Source organism: Natrix helvetica, assembly GCF_964273705.1.
Source record: "Natrix helvetica genome assembly, chromosome: Z".
In the NCBI taxonomy this organism is placed as follows: Eukaryota; Metazoa; Chordata; class Lepidosauria; order Squamata; family Natricidae; genus Natrix; species Natrix helvetica.
Genome location: NC_138554.1, coordinates 1,900,705 through 1,915,180, shown reverse-complemented (window position 1 = coordinate 1,915,180; position 14,476 = coordinate 1,900,705). Strand labels below are relative to the sequence as shown.

The window sequence follows — 14,476 nt, the reverse complement described above, 5'->3', positions numbered from 1 at the left end:
AACTTCAGCCGGGCAATTTGGGGTTGTGTTCGTTTTTCCCAGAAAAAAACCCAAATCTGGAGGGATCCCGTTGCTTTGCGTCTGGCCCCACCGTCCAACGGAGACCAAATTATCCCAACTCTACGGTTCTAACCGGAGAAGACCATCGGCTCCTCAAAAAGTTCGGCCAGGATACCAAGAGAAGAACCGAGGTCGTCGATTTGTTTTTCATTTTATTATTATTTTTTTAACGGGAGGAAATCTTCGCAGGAAATAACCAGACAAGTCGGAGACAAGTTGCACAAGAATGTCTATAATCAACAATGTCCAACAGTAAAATTTCACCAAGAAAGCTAAGAAAACTTTGTCCGATTTTTTTTAAAAAGTAAACCGAAACAAAAGAAATTTTTCTTTTCAAATCTATTAAAGCTGAAAAAAACCACAGTTTCCCCTGAAAAAAGCAGGAAAGTTGACCCACGCACGTTTCCCAGTCTAACACATGAAGTCCCGCCTTCTTTCGGCGTGCCACTAAACATCACACACAATAGGTTGCCACTTCGTCAAAACTCCATCAAAAGTTGGGGAAAAGATCCCATCCCCGAATGGCGAGGGGTGAGGGTGGGGGAGAGGAAGGGGCACGAGAAGAGACCGAGAACGAGAGAGAGACATTAACAAATTGGAGGAATTCCTCTTCCCCGTCCCATCCTATTTCCGATGCGAATGGGTGGGAAAGTCGGCCATTTTGTTTGCCATCTCCTTCCAGCAACGAAACCATCAAAGACTTCAAAATGGTTGCCAATGGATCAACAAACCCAGGGCTCTCTTTCCCCAGCAAGAGCAAGTTGCTCTGTTGTGCAGCAAACGGGCTTCCCCGATCCGAATTCCCCCGATTCACACGGGCATCGTGAGGATGTACGCATTGGTCTGTATCGACGGGGAATTGGCAATTTGGGATGAGCGTTGCAACTAGGGAACGGACGAGTCCTTTGGCCTGCGGGGCTACAAGCCCAAAGGAACCCCGTGGGAGGAAAAATAAGGAGAGATCTTCCAGGGGCAACGTTGCTATATACCAAAAGGGTGCGAACTTTCGAAGTTAAAAAAAAACACAACGAAACGAAACGAAAAACAACACATTGGAAATGCTGTTCTAGGGGAGTGGGGTGTCACACTATGGCAGTGGGAATAAGGCAGACCTGCAACGTTCCTTGTTTTGATTTGTGGCACTAACAACAAATGCAACCTTTTAGAGTGCTGGAGGGGGGATTGCTTTTAAACCACCACCCCTCCCCGTACGTCTACCCTTATCAGCGCGGCCCATGAATAAGCTGTCAAAAGGAGAAGAGAGAGCAAGAGAGACGGACAAGGCAATCAGATTGAATTATTGCAAAAAGAAACGGGGAGGCGCCATGTTTTCCACTCCCGAAACTGTTTCGGCAGGTGGGGCACGCACCGCAGGTGGGAGCCGGACTTGACACTTTGGGCTGGACCTTGCCGTGGTATCGACAGGGAAGGGCCTTTGCGATCGAATTCGCTCGGACGTGACCCGACAGGAGCTGCATCCCTTGTTCTGGATCCGCGGAGAGAGGAGTCCCTGCCTCCCTTGTGGCAGCGGCCGTATCAGTTCCAGGGTCCCCCCCCCAAAATAACGGGAGGTGAATGAGGCACCTGTGCATCAAACCCTTCTGTGCGCAGCATCCAAAGTGAACGAGAACGGGCAGGGAGGATAAAGTCCCATTATGTCCCGTCTGCTCCGAGTCCTTGCCTGCCCATCGCGGGGCTCCAAAGGCAGCCCATGGGGGCTCAGATGAGCCACCCTCGCCTCATACTTTGTAGTAGATGTTCGCCGGGCTCTGCGGTGGCATCTCCTGCACGATGTAGACCGGGTGACCGTAATCGCCGCTCACCTTCTCGTAATGCGGGCAGAACGCACTGTCTGAAGTCCTGAGCGGGATGATGATATCGCTCGGCTCGGAGCCGTTGTTGTTGGCGCCCCCTCCGCCCCCAACTCGCTTGGGGCTGGTCAGGGTGCTGAGGGACAACGGCGGGTGGTGCGACTCGCTGTGCTTGGCCCGGTGGTGGCGGTAACACAGGGCCCCCGTCACAGCCGCCGCCACCAATAACACAAAGGCCGCTCCTCCAGCCGCACCGGCAATGATGGGTACGTTGGACTGCGGCAACGGGCCGTTCTCGCCCCCCACTTTCCCGGTCGTGTTTCCAGAAGAGGGTCCTGCGGGCACAGGGGAAATGGGCATTAGTCTTAATCCTACCCAGCCAAACAGACCACCATGATTTAGAGGACGAGGAAACACTTCCTCACAATTTGTACAAGTGGTGGAAAACTGTTCGTCACATCGTGACATCCCAAAGGAGCAACTGCCTGCTCAGCACAATGTTCCCGTCTGTCGACTCTGATTAATAGAGCTAATTGCTGTGCGGAAATCTGCCTACGACAGCCTCGTAGGGATCGCTCAGATTTCAAGACCCATCACACCCTGCTCTGCCCCCTCCAATTCTCTCTTCTCTTTTCCTGGTAAAGAGCAGGGGGTATAGGAACCTCCTGGTCCCCCAATTCTTCCCTGTCTGGGCTCGCCAAAGTATCCGTCTCAACCTAGGCTGAGATAAGAAGCAGGGAAGAAGGCTGACTCACTGTTTTTTCCCCAGCGATGTCTCCAATCTCAGCTGACATGAAGGTCATGCAGGCAGTGCTATGCTGTGGAACATGGGTTCTGTGTTCCTTTGGAGATAACAGCCTTCTTCCCCACTCCGGCTACAACTGAGTTCCTTCCCCAGCCTTCCTATTCATTGTATCCCAAGCATTCATGGAAAATTTGGCTCGGAGCCTCGAGAAGAACTCAAGTCATCCTCGACTTACGACCACAAACTGGACTGGAACTTCCCTTGTTAACAAAAATTTCAGGTTTCAGTGTGGTCGTTAAGTCGAGGACTGTACAGGGAGTCCTCGATATGTGACACAATCGAGCCCAACATTTCCGTGGCTAAGCAAGCGCGTTTTGCCTAATTTTGTGACCTTTGTTTTGCCACAATTGTTGAGCGAATCCCTGCATTTGTTAAGTAAATTGAATGGTCGTTAAGTGAATCAAATGGTCGTTAACTGAATCCAGATGCCTCCATTAACTTTACTTGTCAGAAGCCAGCTGAGAAGATTTGCAAACGGCCATCACACAACCCTGGGACACTACAACTATCATAAACACATGCCAATGTGCCCGAATTTTGATCACATAACCATGGGGAAGCTGCAACGGTTGTAAGTGTGAGGACCGGTCACAAGTCACTTTTTTCGGGGCTGTCATACCTTTGAATGGTCACCATGCAAATGGTTGTTAGTTGAGGACTACATGCAATGGGAGGAGGAGGAGGAGAGAAAGGAAAGGAGGAAGAGGTCCAGGACATCAAGAAAATGTAGAATATTTGGGTTCCACATTACGACGGAAAACTTCTTGACGGATAGCAGATGGTTAACCCTGCTGGCTTGGGGTGATGGGAGTCGCAATGCCCTCTTTAAAAGTGTGCCAATGTTAGGTGACGGGAGAGAAATCACCAGGGGTGGGATGGGAAAAAGGCCATACCTGGGACCATCTCCTTGGGTTCGGCTGCACCTGGAGTCCCTCGGTCCTTCTCCGCAGGAGTGGCGGGCATGGAATTGTGGGATTTGGAGCCCGTGTTGCGATCTGAGAAACGTGGGGCAGAGGAAAGAGGGACGGTCCGAGCAGGAAAAGACACACCATGCCCCAACGCAGCACCCCAAACCCCACTCCTTGGTACCCAACAGATGAGTACGTCAAATAACGTCTACACAATCAAGGCGCTGCCCGGTCTACGACCAGGCACCGAGGACGTGGCGTCGATGACCCAATTACCGTCACCATCTTAACCCCACTCACACAAGGGCCTTGACCTAGATATTTTGTGTAGCCGTTACGCTAGGATGCCGAAATTGAGCACAAAGGAGTTGCGTTCCCACACCACGCTCAGCCAAGCGTCATTCCCTACTCTACACAAGGACATCGTGTCATGCGAAGGACGCGGCTGCCTTAACAAACCCAACATGCAGGCATTCTCCAAACTAGGATCGTCACCGAGCCTGGGATTATAATCATGTTGTCGTCAAGCGAGTCGTCGTGTGGCTGCACTCTATTTTATGACATTTTTGTGGCGGACGTTAAGTGGACGCCGCATCACTTGTTTTGTTCAACGGGTGTTTTTTGTGCTGAAAATCGGACATAAATGCCGGAAAGGGCCCCCCCCAAAAAAACCTGGCAAAAATTACAGTCATGTGACCGCAGGATGGCCCTAAATGTGAGGCGGTTGCCAAGCAACGGCTCTGGGGAATTCTGGGAGTTGAGGTCCTGCCATCTTCAGACTGGCGAGTTTGAGATACACTGCTCTGTGTTTCTTCTGGTCAAAAGTGTCTTCTCCAACACAAAGGGGGTCCAACCACCCCAGCTCGTCTCCCTACAAGCGAGCTCCATAGGTCACTTCCGCACACCCTCACACCCCAGCCGCTAGTAGTAGTATCCCCAGGAAGGACCACTTACGCTGTCCAACTTTGAGAATCACTTTCATCCCTTTGGACAAACAGGCGCCCCCTTTCAGGTTCTCGAGACCTTCCTTGGTACCGTCAGAGGTGGCTGCGGGAGACAGGAAAGAGTTTGAGATTAATGCCCGTCCGGGGTTAGACTACCACAGCAGACTGTTGGTGGGGCCCACCCTTGAAGACTGTCTCGGAACTTCTGCTGCTTCGAAATACGGGAATTTCTCGACTTACGACCGCGTTTCCGGTGGCAACTCTCGCCTGGCACGCAATCGAACGAGACGTTTTAATTCTTTTTTTTTTAACGTTTTCACGCTTTTTACTGTTTTTTTGGCTATTGTTTCAATAGCAGGTAACGCAGGTAGTCCTCGATTTATCACGGTCCGTTTAGCGGCCGTTCGAAGGGGCAGCAGGCACTGGAAAAAAAAGGGGGACTTTGGACCATTTTTCACACTTCTGACCGTCGTATCGTCCCCAGGGTCATGTGATCAAAATTCAGTCTGACTCGTAGTGTCCCGGGGAAGTCAATTGGGAAGCCAGATTCGCTTAACGACTGTGCTACTAATCTAACAACTGCGGGGATTCACTTAACAACTGCGGCAAGAAAGGTCGTAAAAGAGGCCCAAACTTACTTAACAGCTGTTTCGCTTAGCAATGAAGATTTTGGCCTCAGTTCTGGTCGTTATTTGAGGACTTCCTGTATTTAGGGTTTCAATTTTATCCTTATCCTCCAAGCGCCGAGAATACCCTCAGCGACTTTAAATAAATCAAACCCCACGTGGGTTGAAACAGGCACTCCTCGACTTACGGCCATAATGGCGCCCAAAATTTATGTCACTAAGCGAGACGTGTCAGGGGAGTTTTCCCCCATTTGGCATATTTTAAATCAATCAATCAATATTAAAAATAATAAATAAATAAATAAATAAATAAATAAATCAAACCACATGAATTGAAACAGGGACTCCTTGACTTATGGCCATAATGGCGCCCAAAATTTATGTCGCTAAGCAAGACATTTCTTGTCAAGGGAGTTTTGCCCCGTTTTATGACTTTCCCTGCTACCGCTGCTAAGCGAATTACCGCCCGTTGTTCAGTCAGTCACACGGTTGGTTGCTAAGTGAATCCGGCTTCCCCCTCAGGATATGGGTCAAAAAAGTCAAGATGGCCACCATGTAAAGTATGGGCAGAGCTTCATTCACTTTGTAGACACCGCTGGGAAGAATAAAGGATGAGATTCCCCCCAAAAGGGAGGAAAAATACCTTTATCCGTCCCGGAAATCTGATTTTATGTCTGAGTCACCGGCCAGTCACTCCGATGCCCATCCACCCCTCTGCCCGCCTCCTTGCCACCCCGCCCGAAGGCCGCAGGGCCATTTAATATTTAAACAAGCTATTTAATATGTGTCCAGACAGGGATCCCACGTGATCTGCGCCACTGCAATCCCCCGGGCGGATTTCATGCAGCTGCTCTCTCGCACAGGCTGGCAGGAATCCGGGTGCCAGCCAGGCAGTCCCGACAGGCCCCCGTGCCAACGCCCGCCTCGTCCTGGCTCTGAAGACGTCATCCGGGTATCCGGAGCCAAGATGGGGCATCTAAGGCGATGCCAGGACGGAGCAGGGGAGGCCTTAGGGCGAGGCTGACTCGGGGTGTAAGGAATGAGGAAGAGGGAGGCTGCCAATGCACCACAGGCCCCGAGCTGAATCAGGCTCAGAGTAGAGCTGAAAAGGGACCCCAGAGGTCTTCTAGTCCAACCCCCTGCTCAAGCAGGAGACCTTAAGGAGGGTTTGCGGGGGGAGGGGGGGCAAGAGGCTGTGAGTCGATTAGAGAGGGCTGAAAAGCGGTATATAAGTCTAAGCATTGTTGCTATGATCTCTTCGCCAGCAAATGGCTGTCCAATCTCTTCTTAAAAACCTCCATCAGATCCGTACTTTTGCATTTATTTATTTATCTTGTCATATTTATGTAGTAAAATTGGAGGTGGTAGCCCTTGAAGATCTGTATGCAATGGAATCTCACTTTCAATGTCTGCCAATAAGGGTACATTTCAAAGGGAAAATAACATTATTCTATTCTGTTTCTGTTCTGTTCTGTTCAATTCTAATTCTATATTTTATTATCTATTCTATTCTACTCTATTATTCTGTTCTATATTTTCTATTCCATTCTACTCTATTTTCTATTCTATTCTATTATTCTAATCCTATATTTTATTATCTATTCTATTCTGTTCTATTCTGTTTTCTATTCTATTCTATTTTCTGTTCTATTCTATTCTAATCCTATATTTTATCTATTCTATTCTATTATTCTAATTCTATATTTTATTATCTATTCTATTCTGTTCTATTCTATGTTTTCTATTCTATTATTTTCTATTCTATTCTATTCTAATCCTATATTTTATTATCTATTCTATTCTATTATTCTTTCTATATTTTATTATCTATTCTATTCTGTTCTATTCTATGTTTTCTATTCTATTCTATTTTCTATTCTATTCTAATCCTATATTTTATTATCTATTCTATTCTAGTTCTATATTCTATTCTACAATTCTAATTCTATATTTTATTATCTATTCTCTTCTGTTCTATTCCATTATTCTGTTCTATCTTTTCTATTCTATTCTACTCTTTTTTCTATTCTATTCTAATCCTATATATTTATTATCTATTCTATTCTAGTTCTATATTCTGTTCTACGATTCTAATTCTATATTTTATTATCTATTCTATTATTCTAATTCTATATTTTAATTATCTATTCTATTCTATTGCGTTCTATTCTATGTTTTCTATTCTATTCTGTTTTCTATTCTATTCCAATTCTATATGTTATTATCTATTCTATTTCTATATTTTATTATCTATTCTATTCTATTGCATTCTATTCTATTCTACTCTAGTGTAGTCTAGCCTAGCCTAGCCTAGCCTATTCTAGTCTAGTACAGTGGCAAGCAGTTCCACTGGTGAATTGTCCTCCTGGTCAGGAAGCTTCTCCTTAATTCCAGCTTGCTTCTCTCCTTGGTTAGTTTCCATCCATTGCTTTTTGTTCTGCCTTGGGGCGGGGCTTTGGAGAATAGTTTGACACCCCCCCTTCTTTGTGGCAGCCCCTCAAATAGTGGCAGACTGCTATCCTGTCCCCCGCTAATCCTTCTTTACTCTAGACTTAGCCAAACCCAAATCCTGCAACCGTTCTTCGTTATGTTTTATTCTCCGGGCCCTTAAATCATCTTCAATTGCTCTTCTCTGCCCTTTTTCCAAAAGTCTCAACCTCTTTTGAGTAACGTGGGAGACCAAAACTGGATGCGGGAGTCTGGGTGTGGCCTTACTAAGGCTTTACAAAGCGCTGCTCATACCCCTTTTACCATCAGTCAATGACTGCAGCCGGGAAGTCGGAGGAGGGAGCCGTTTGTAAAACAGAAAAGAAAAAACACACAACTCCGAGGTGAAACCCCGGAGGGGCTCCTTGCCAACAGATGCAAGGGGGTGGGGGGTGGGGGGAGAAAGGACATTTTTGCAATTTGATTGGCAATCCGGTCGCGATGACATTCAACCAGGTTGCCATGGCCGAGCCTTCCCTCCGCGCCTGTTGCTCGCCGTCACTCTTTGCGGAGAGAAGAGACAACGGCAACACAAAACTGGGCTGCATTTACCAGAGGGACTGCATCAAGATCCTCTCAAGTGTTACTAGCGCTTTACAATGCCTTGGTAAGGACACACCTGGAGTAGTGGGTCACCACCATACAAAAAGAAGAGTTTAAATCCATTGTGTGCCCGACGTTGGATGGTAGGAATAGCTGACGCCCCTAAAGCCAACGCCCCTTCTTTCTACCATTCTATCCTTCCTTCCTTCCTTCCTTCCTTCCTTCCTTCCTTCCTTCCTTATCTCTCTCTCTTTCTTTATTTTTTCTTTTTTCTTTCTTCTTTCCTTCCTTCCTTCTTTCTCTCTTTCTTTTTTCTTTTGCTTCTTCCTTCCTTCCTTTTTCTCTCTCTTTCTTTCTCTTCCTTTCTTTTGCTTCTTCCTTCTTTCTCTCTCCCTTTCTTTTTTCTTTTTCTTTCTTTCTTTCCTTCTTTCTTTTTCTCTCTCTCTCTCTATTTCTTTCTTCCTTCTTTCCTTTCTTCCTTCTTTCCTTCCTTCCTTCTTTCTTTCCTTTTCTCTCTTTTTCTTTCTCTTCCTTCCTTCTCTCTTTTTTCTTCCTTTCTTTCTCTCTTTCTTCTTCCTTCTTTCCTTCCTTTCCTTCCTTCCTTCTTTCCTTCTCTCTCACTCTTTCGCTTCCTTTATTTTGCTCCCTTGTTCCTTCTTTTTCTCTCTCTTTCTTCTCTTTCTTTCTTTTTCTCTTTCTCTCTCTCTCGTCTTCCTTCCTTCTTTCCTTCCTTCTCCCTCTGTCTCTCTCGCTTTCTTTCTCTCTTTCTTTCTTTCTTTCTTTCTTTCTCCTTCTTCTTCCTTCTTTCCTTCCTTCCTTCCTTCCTTCTTTCTTTCCATACGCCTTCATGCTGCCAAGGTTGAGAAACGCTGCCTTATGGGTTTTGCAGTTCTTGACAGGAAAGCAGGTGGAGGCAGGCATGCTAAACTCATCTGTTTTTTAATGCCTCCAGCATTTCTGCCTTCAAACCCATGGTGCCCAGCCAGTGGATGGGGAAACGGAGCAAAGTCTCGACAGGGGCACATGCTCTGCACATGCTCTGCACATGCTCAGGCACCCCATCCTCCTGGCTATTTCTGCTAAGCTCTTCCCCATCCTTCCAATCTTCCCACCACAACCCCTTCCTTCTCGCAAGGCAGCCCGGTTTCTGCAATCTTCCCCCTCCCCTCCCCTCCTCCCCTCTCCCTGCCCTGGATGGCCCAGCCAAGCCCCCCAGGGACCCCCGCCCACCGCCCGCCTCCCTCCCCACCCTTCCCCTCCGCTGTCTACTCCTCTCCCCTCACGCTCGGCTGGGCATAAAATCCTTTGCAAAAAAGAGGAGGGGGGAAATATGGGTCAGCAGCATCGTGCTGGCACCTAAAAGGACATACCAGGTTGGCACTGCCAGGCTGCCCGCCCTGCGCCTGCGGTTGCTGCAGGGGGGTGGGGGGGCTCACGCCAGCTGATGGCAGGGAAGTGAGGGGGGGTGACAGAAGGGATTTGGGGCAGGCCAAGACGGGGGACATCCTGGCATGGCACCCACCCTTCTTAAAGTTCCTTTTCTTCCACCACCATGCCAGCCCAGCAGTGCCCAGGGGAGGGGGTCTTCCAGAGAGGGAAGCCCCCTTTCCCCCCCCCTTGCCTGGGGGGCACACGGAGAACAGAGGAAGAGGAAGCAGGGCATCTGGGCATCCCTGCCCGCCTGGGGTGTGTGAGAATGGATGCCCAAGCGTGCCAAGGGGGCGCGAGCTGAAAACTGGCACCCATAATCCTTTGCAAAGAGATGGGCTGACCGTCTGGGGAGGGGGCATGCACCCCTTTCAAATCCCCTCCCCCAATTCACAGCCACCCCGCTGGTGGTGGCATCACAAAATAGGCCTCGTGGGGAGGCTGCGACGGTCGTAAGTGTGAAGCACGGTCCTAAGTGGCTTTTCTTCAGTGCTCTGGTGACTTCAAATGGTCATTAAAGGAACTGTTGCAGGTCCTCGAGTTACGACCACAACGCAGCGCCCCCTCCCCAAACTTTTACGTCGCTAAGTGAAATCTTTGCGAAGGGAGTTTTGTCCCCTTTTTCAACCTTCCTGCCCCCTCCCCCCCGTTTTTTAAGGGGTCCCACGATCCCCTCTTTCGCGACCACGGGGAAGTCGGATTCGCTTCAAGACCACATCGCTCATTTAGTAACGGCGGGGCGTTCACTTCGCAAGGGTGGCAAGGAAGGTGGTAAAACGGGGTGGTGTGAAAACTCACTTAACGGCGTCTGGCGTTGGCGACGTTAATTTGGGGCTCAGTTGTGGTCGTAAAGCCGAGGACTAGCTGTACCGCCATTTGTACGTGTCTGTCTCTGGGACTTTGTCTCGTATTTGTTGCCGGTCTGGGCAAAAACGGTGCCAGGCAGGGGTGGAAGCCGTCGAAGAAACGAGGCCTGCATTTGGGCTCAAGTGTGCCAGGGGGCGTGTGTGTGTCTTTGAGCCAGTCCAAGTGTGCAAAATTTGCCTGCCTCCCACAAGGCAAGGGAGCGCACCTGGGCAATTGTGCAAACTGGGCCCGGTTCCCACCAGGCCGCGGCGGTGGCACCAGGTTGGCGGGGAGGCGGTTGCCATGGCGACCCCAGGCAGCCAGAGATGATGTGACAGGGAGGATGGGGGGGGGGAGAGGGGAGGCGGGCTAGAGGAAGGGGAGGGGGACACAAAAGAATGGCACCCACCCACCCCTTTGGGGGAAAAACACCCCTTCCCAAAAAATATTTCCCCTAGCAACCTCGCATGGGATGCCCAGATGTGGAAGCACAGCTGGATGCAGAGGGGGGAGGGGCTTCTCCATCTTTGCCTCCCCCCCATCCTCCCAGCGTCCCCCCCCTCCGTCATCCTTCTTCTAAAAGTGACGATTCCCCCCTCCTCCGATGTAGGCAGTCCTCGACTTACGACCAGCAGTCGAGCTCCGCCTTTCCGTGGCTGAGCGAGGCAGTCCTTCTGCGAGTTGGGCCCCATTTTACGACCATTCCTGGCCGCACGTATTAAGTTGAACCGCCGTGGCAGGTTCACTTAGCAACCCGGTTGTTAAGCGAATGGCTGCAGGGGTTAAGCGAGTCGCACGGTCGTTAAGCGAATCGCCAGCTTCCCCCGTTGACTTTGCCTGTCGGGGAGGTCGCAAAAGGGTATCGCGTGAGGCCCGGGGACGCTGCAAACCGTCGTAAATACGAGCGAGTTGTCGCACGTCCAAATTTTGATCACATGACCTTGGGACGCTGCGACCGTCGTAAATACGAGTCAGTTGCCGAGCGTCTGAGCTTTGATCACGTGACCTTGGGACACTGCGATCGTCATAACTATGAGTCAGTTGCTTAGCGTCTGAAACTTGATCACGTGACCCCAGGACGCTGCAACTGTCATAACTATGAGTCAGTTGCCAAGTGTTTGAATGTTGAGCCCGTGAAGACGTTGTGACGGTCGTTAAGTGTGAAAAACAACTACGCCCCTTTTGTTCAGTGCGGTTCCAAGTGTGAACTGTCACTCAATGGACGGTCGTAAGCCGAGGACGCCCTGTCAAGAAATGCCCCCCCCCTCAAAAAAAGCAGGCTTACTGATGATGTAATAGTCCTGGTTGGACTTGAACTCGTGTCCCCAGAGGTTGGGACTGTACTCCTGGAACTTGATGGTGAAGCGCATGTCGTGTTCGGGCCGGTCGCAGGTGAGCAGCAGGTTGGGCGTCCTCAGAATCTCGCAGCGCTCCGCCTGTTCGGTCTGGACCAGGTACAGCTTATAGTATTCATAGTCCTCGGTGGAGAATGGGCCCAGGGGTACGGAGCGGGGGCAGATCAGGTCCAAGCGGTCCCCGATCTGAGGGTACAAGACGTAGCCCCCCTCGTTCTGGAACCTGCAAGTAGAGGAGAAGCAGCACATCAGCCTGACAGCAGCTAACAACAGAGTTGGGAGGACTTTGGAGGTCATCTAGTCCAACCCGACTATAGGAGACCTGATACCATTTCTGACAGAGGGCAGTCCAGCCTCTTCTGGAAAGCTTCCAGGGATGAAACTTCCACGCAACAGAGAGAAATCGACATCTTTTAAAGACCCCGTAATCCCTTGCGGGGTGGAGTCTGGCCAACTGAATGGAGAGCTGAGTGTTTTACTGGCCGGATGCCCTTCCCTGTTGCCAATGTGGAGTTTTGTTCGGCAGATATATTCTCCTTGAGCCCAGAGAGAGAAATATCTGCCTCTACCTAGGATCGAACTCAACAGAGAGAAATCTAAATTCCACTAAAGCAAGTGCTAAATTCCACTTGGAAGCAACAGATAGTCCTTGACTTACAACAATTCATTTAGTGTCCGTTTGAAGTTACAACGGCGCCGAAAAAAGGGACTTATGACCGCTTTCACAACTGTTGCAGCATCGTCACGATCACATGATCAAAATTCAGACGCTTGGCGACTGACTCATATTTATGACGGTCCCGGTGTCTCGGGATCTCCTTTTGCAACCGTCCCACCAGCCCAATCAAGGGGGAAGCTGGATTCCCTTAACGACCATGTGACTAACTGAAAAACCGCAGCGATTCGCTTAACAACTGTGGTAAGAAAGGTCATAATATGGAGCAAAATGACCAATGTCTCACTTAGCAACATAAAGTTCAGCCTCAATTGTGACCCTCGATTTACGATCAAAATTTTGGGTCACTAAGCAATGCGGTCGTAAAGTGACTCATTGTATGTCCAGACCCAATTTCACGAAGATTTTTACTTTGGCCGTTAAGTGACTCACATGATCATTTAGTAAATCGCATGGTCATTAAGTGAATCAATGGCCATTAAGTGAATCAATGGCCATTAAGTGAATCAATGGCCATTAAGTGAATCATATGGCCGTTAAGTGACTCACATGGTTATACTGTGAATCACATGGATGTTAAGTGAATCACATGGCCGTTAAATGAATCATATGGCCGTTAAGTGAATCACATGGTCATTCAGTGTATCACACAATCATTAAGTGAATCATATGGCTGTTAAGTGAATCCCATGGTCATTAAGTGAATCATATGGCCGTTAAGTGAATCCCATGATCATTAAGTGAATCATATGGCCGTTAAGTGAATCACATGGTCATTCAGTGTATCACACAATCATTAAGTGAATCATATGGCTGTTAAGTGAATCCCATGGTCATTAAGTGAATCACATGGCCGTTAAGTGAATCACATGGTCATTCAGTGTATCACACAATCATTAAGTGAATCACATGGCCGTTAAGTGAATCACACGGTCATTCAGTGAATCCGTCTTCTCCGATTGACTCTGCTGGGGACAGTCACAAAAACACAACCCTCCGTGTGTGTAAAATGCTACAACCAGGGTGAAGGCCAGCCGGTTGTGAATTGTGATCACAAGAAGTCCTGCGACGGTCGTAACTCCGAGGACAGGAAGTCCCTTCCCCCCCCAGAGCACCGTAACTCTGAGGCGTTGTTAAGCGAAAGTCAAGGACGGCCCATAAATGGGACATTTGCACCTGTGAAGGTCCCTCGGGGGAAAAATATGGGCTTTTTTTTGTTTTGTTTTCAGTGACATATTTCTGTTTGTTTAAAGGCCCTCCTGTTTTCCCCCAAAGTTCCCCCCCCCCCCGTCACAAAAGAAGAGAAACGGGATCCGGGACGCGAAGGAAAACACAGCGGCTTGTTTGGAAAACTCTACGGAGACGATGATCTGCTTCCCTGATGGCTTCAAGATGGGATTTAGATCCGATTCTGTTTGGTGGGAACCTTTGGAGCTCTCGGATCTTGGCTGTTTTCCTGCAGGCGATTTATGACCCGGCTAGAGAACGGCATCAGTGCTGGAAAGGAGGGGAGGGGGTTGTGGAGAGGAGGAGGAGGAGGAGGAGGAGGAGGAGGAGGAGGACTGTGGGATCCTTGATGGTCTCTGAGCTTGGTAGCTTTTTTGAAGACATTTCATTACCAAACTAGGTAACATCATCAGTGCTCAAAGAGATTTTTTATAGATGAAACATTTGCAAGAAAACCACCAAGCTCAGAGAGCATCATGGACTCCATAGTCTTCCTCCTCCTCCTCCTCCTCTTCCTCCTCCTCCTCCTCCTCCTCCTCCTCCTCCTCCTCCTCCTCCTCCTCCTCTCTGCCAACCCCCCTCCCTTCCAGCACTGATGATGTCATGTAGTTGGGTCATGGAATGTCTGCAAGGAAGTCACCCAGCACAGAGCCCGTAAAAAGAGAAGCCCAGATAAGCGTGGATTAACACCAGACAAACAAAGAAAAAGAAAAGAATACTCTGATCTATGGGGGGAAAACTCACACTCCTACCATCCCAC

The 14,476-nt window shown here is 49.0% G+C and overlaps 1 protein-coding gene across 1 annotated transcript in view; it reads right to left on the bottom strand.

Annotated features, from left to right (window-relative positions):
• Positions 1-270: 270 nt before the first annotated feature.
• LOC309401073 (ephrin-B3-like) overlaps positions 271-14,476 on the bottom strand; it is a 57,363-nt gene continuing 43,157 nt past the window's right edge. Inside the window, exons 2-5 of the mRNA XM_081970017.1 lie at positions 11,744-12,036; positions 4,539-4,631; positions 3,570-3,671; positions 271-2,206 (exon numbers count right to left, since the gene is read on the bottom strand). Coding sequence (XP_081826143.1) covers positions 1,800-2,206; positions 3,570-3,671; positions 4,539-4,631; positions 11,744-12,036 — 895 coding nt within the window. The 3' untranslated portion in view covers positions 271-1,799. The remainder of the gene's footprint in view (positions 2,207-3,569; positions 3,672-4,538; positions 4,632-11,743; positions 12,037-14,476) is intronic.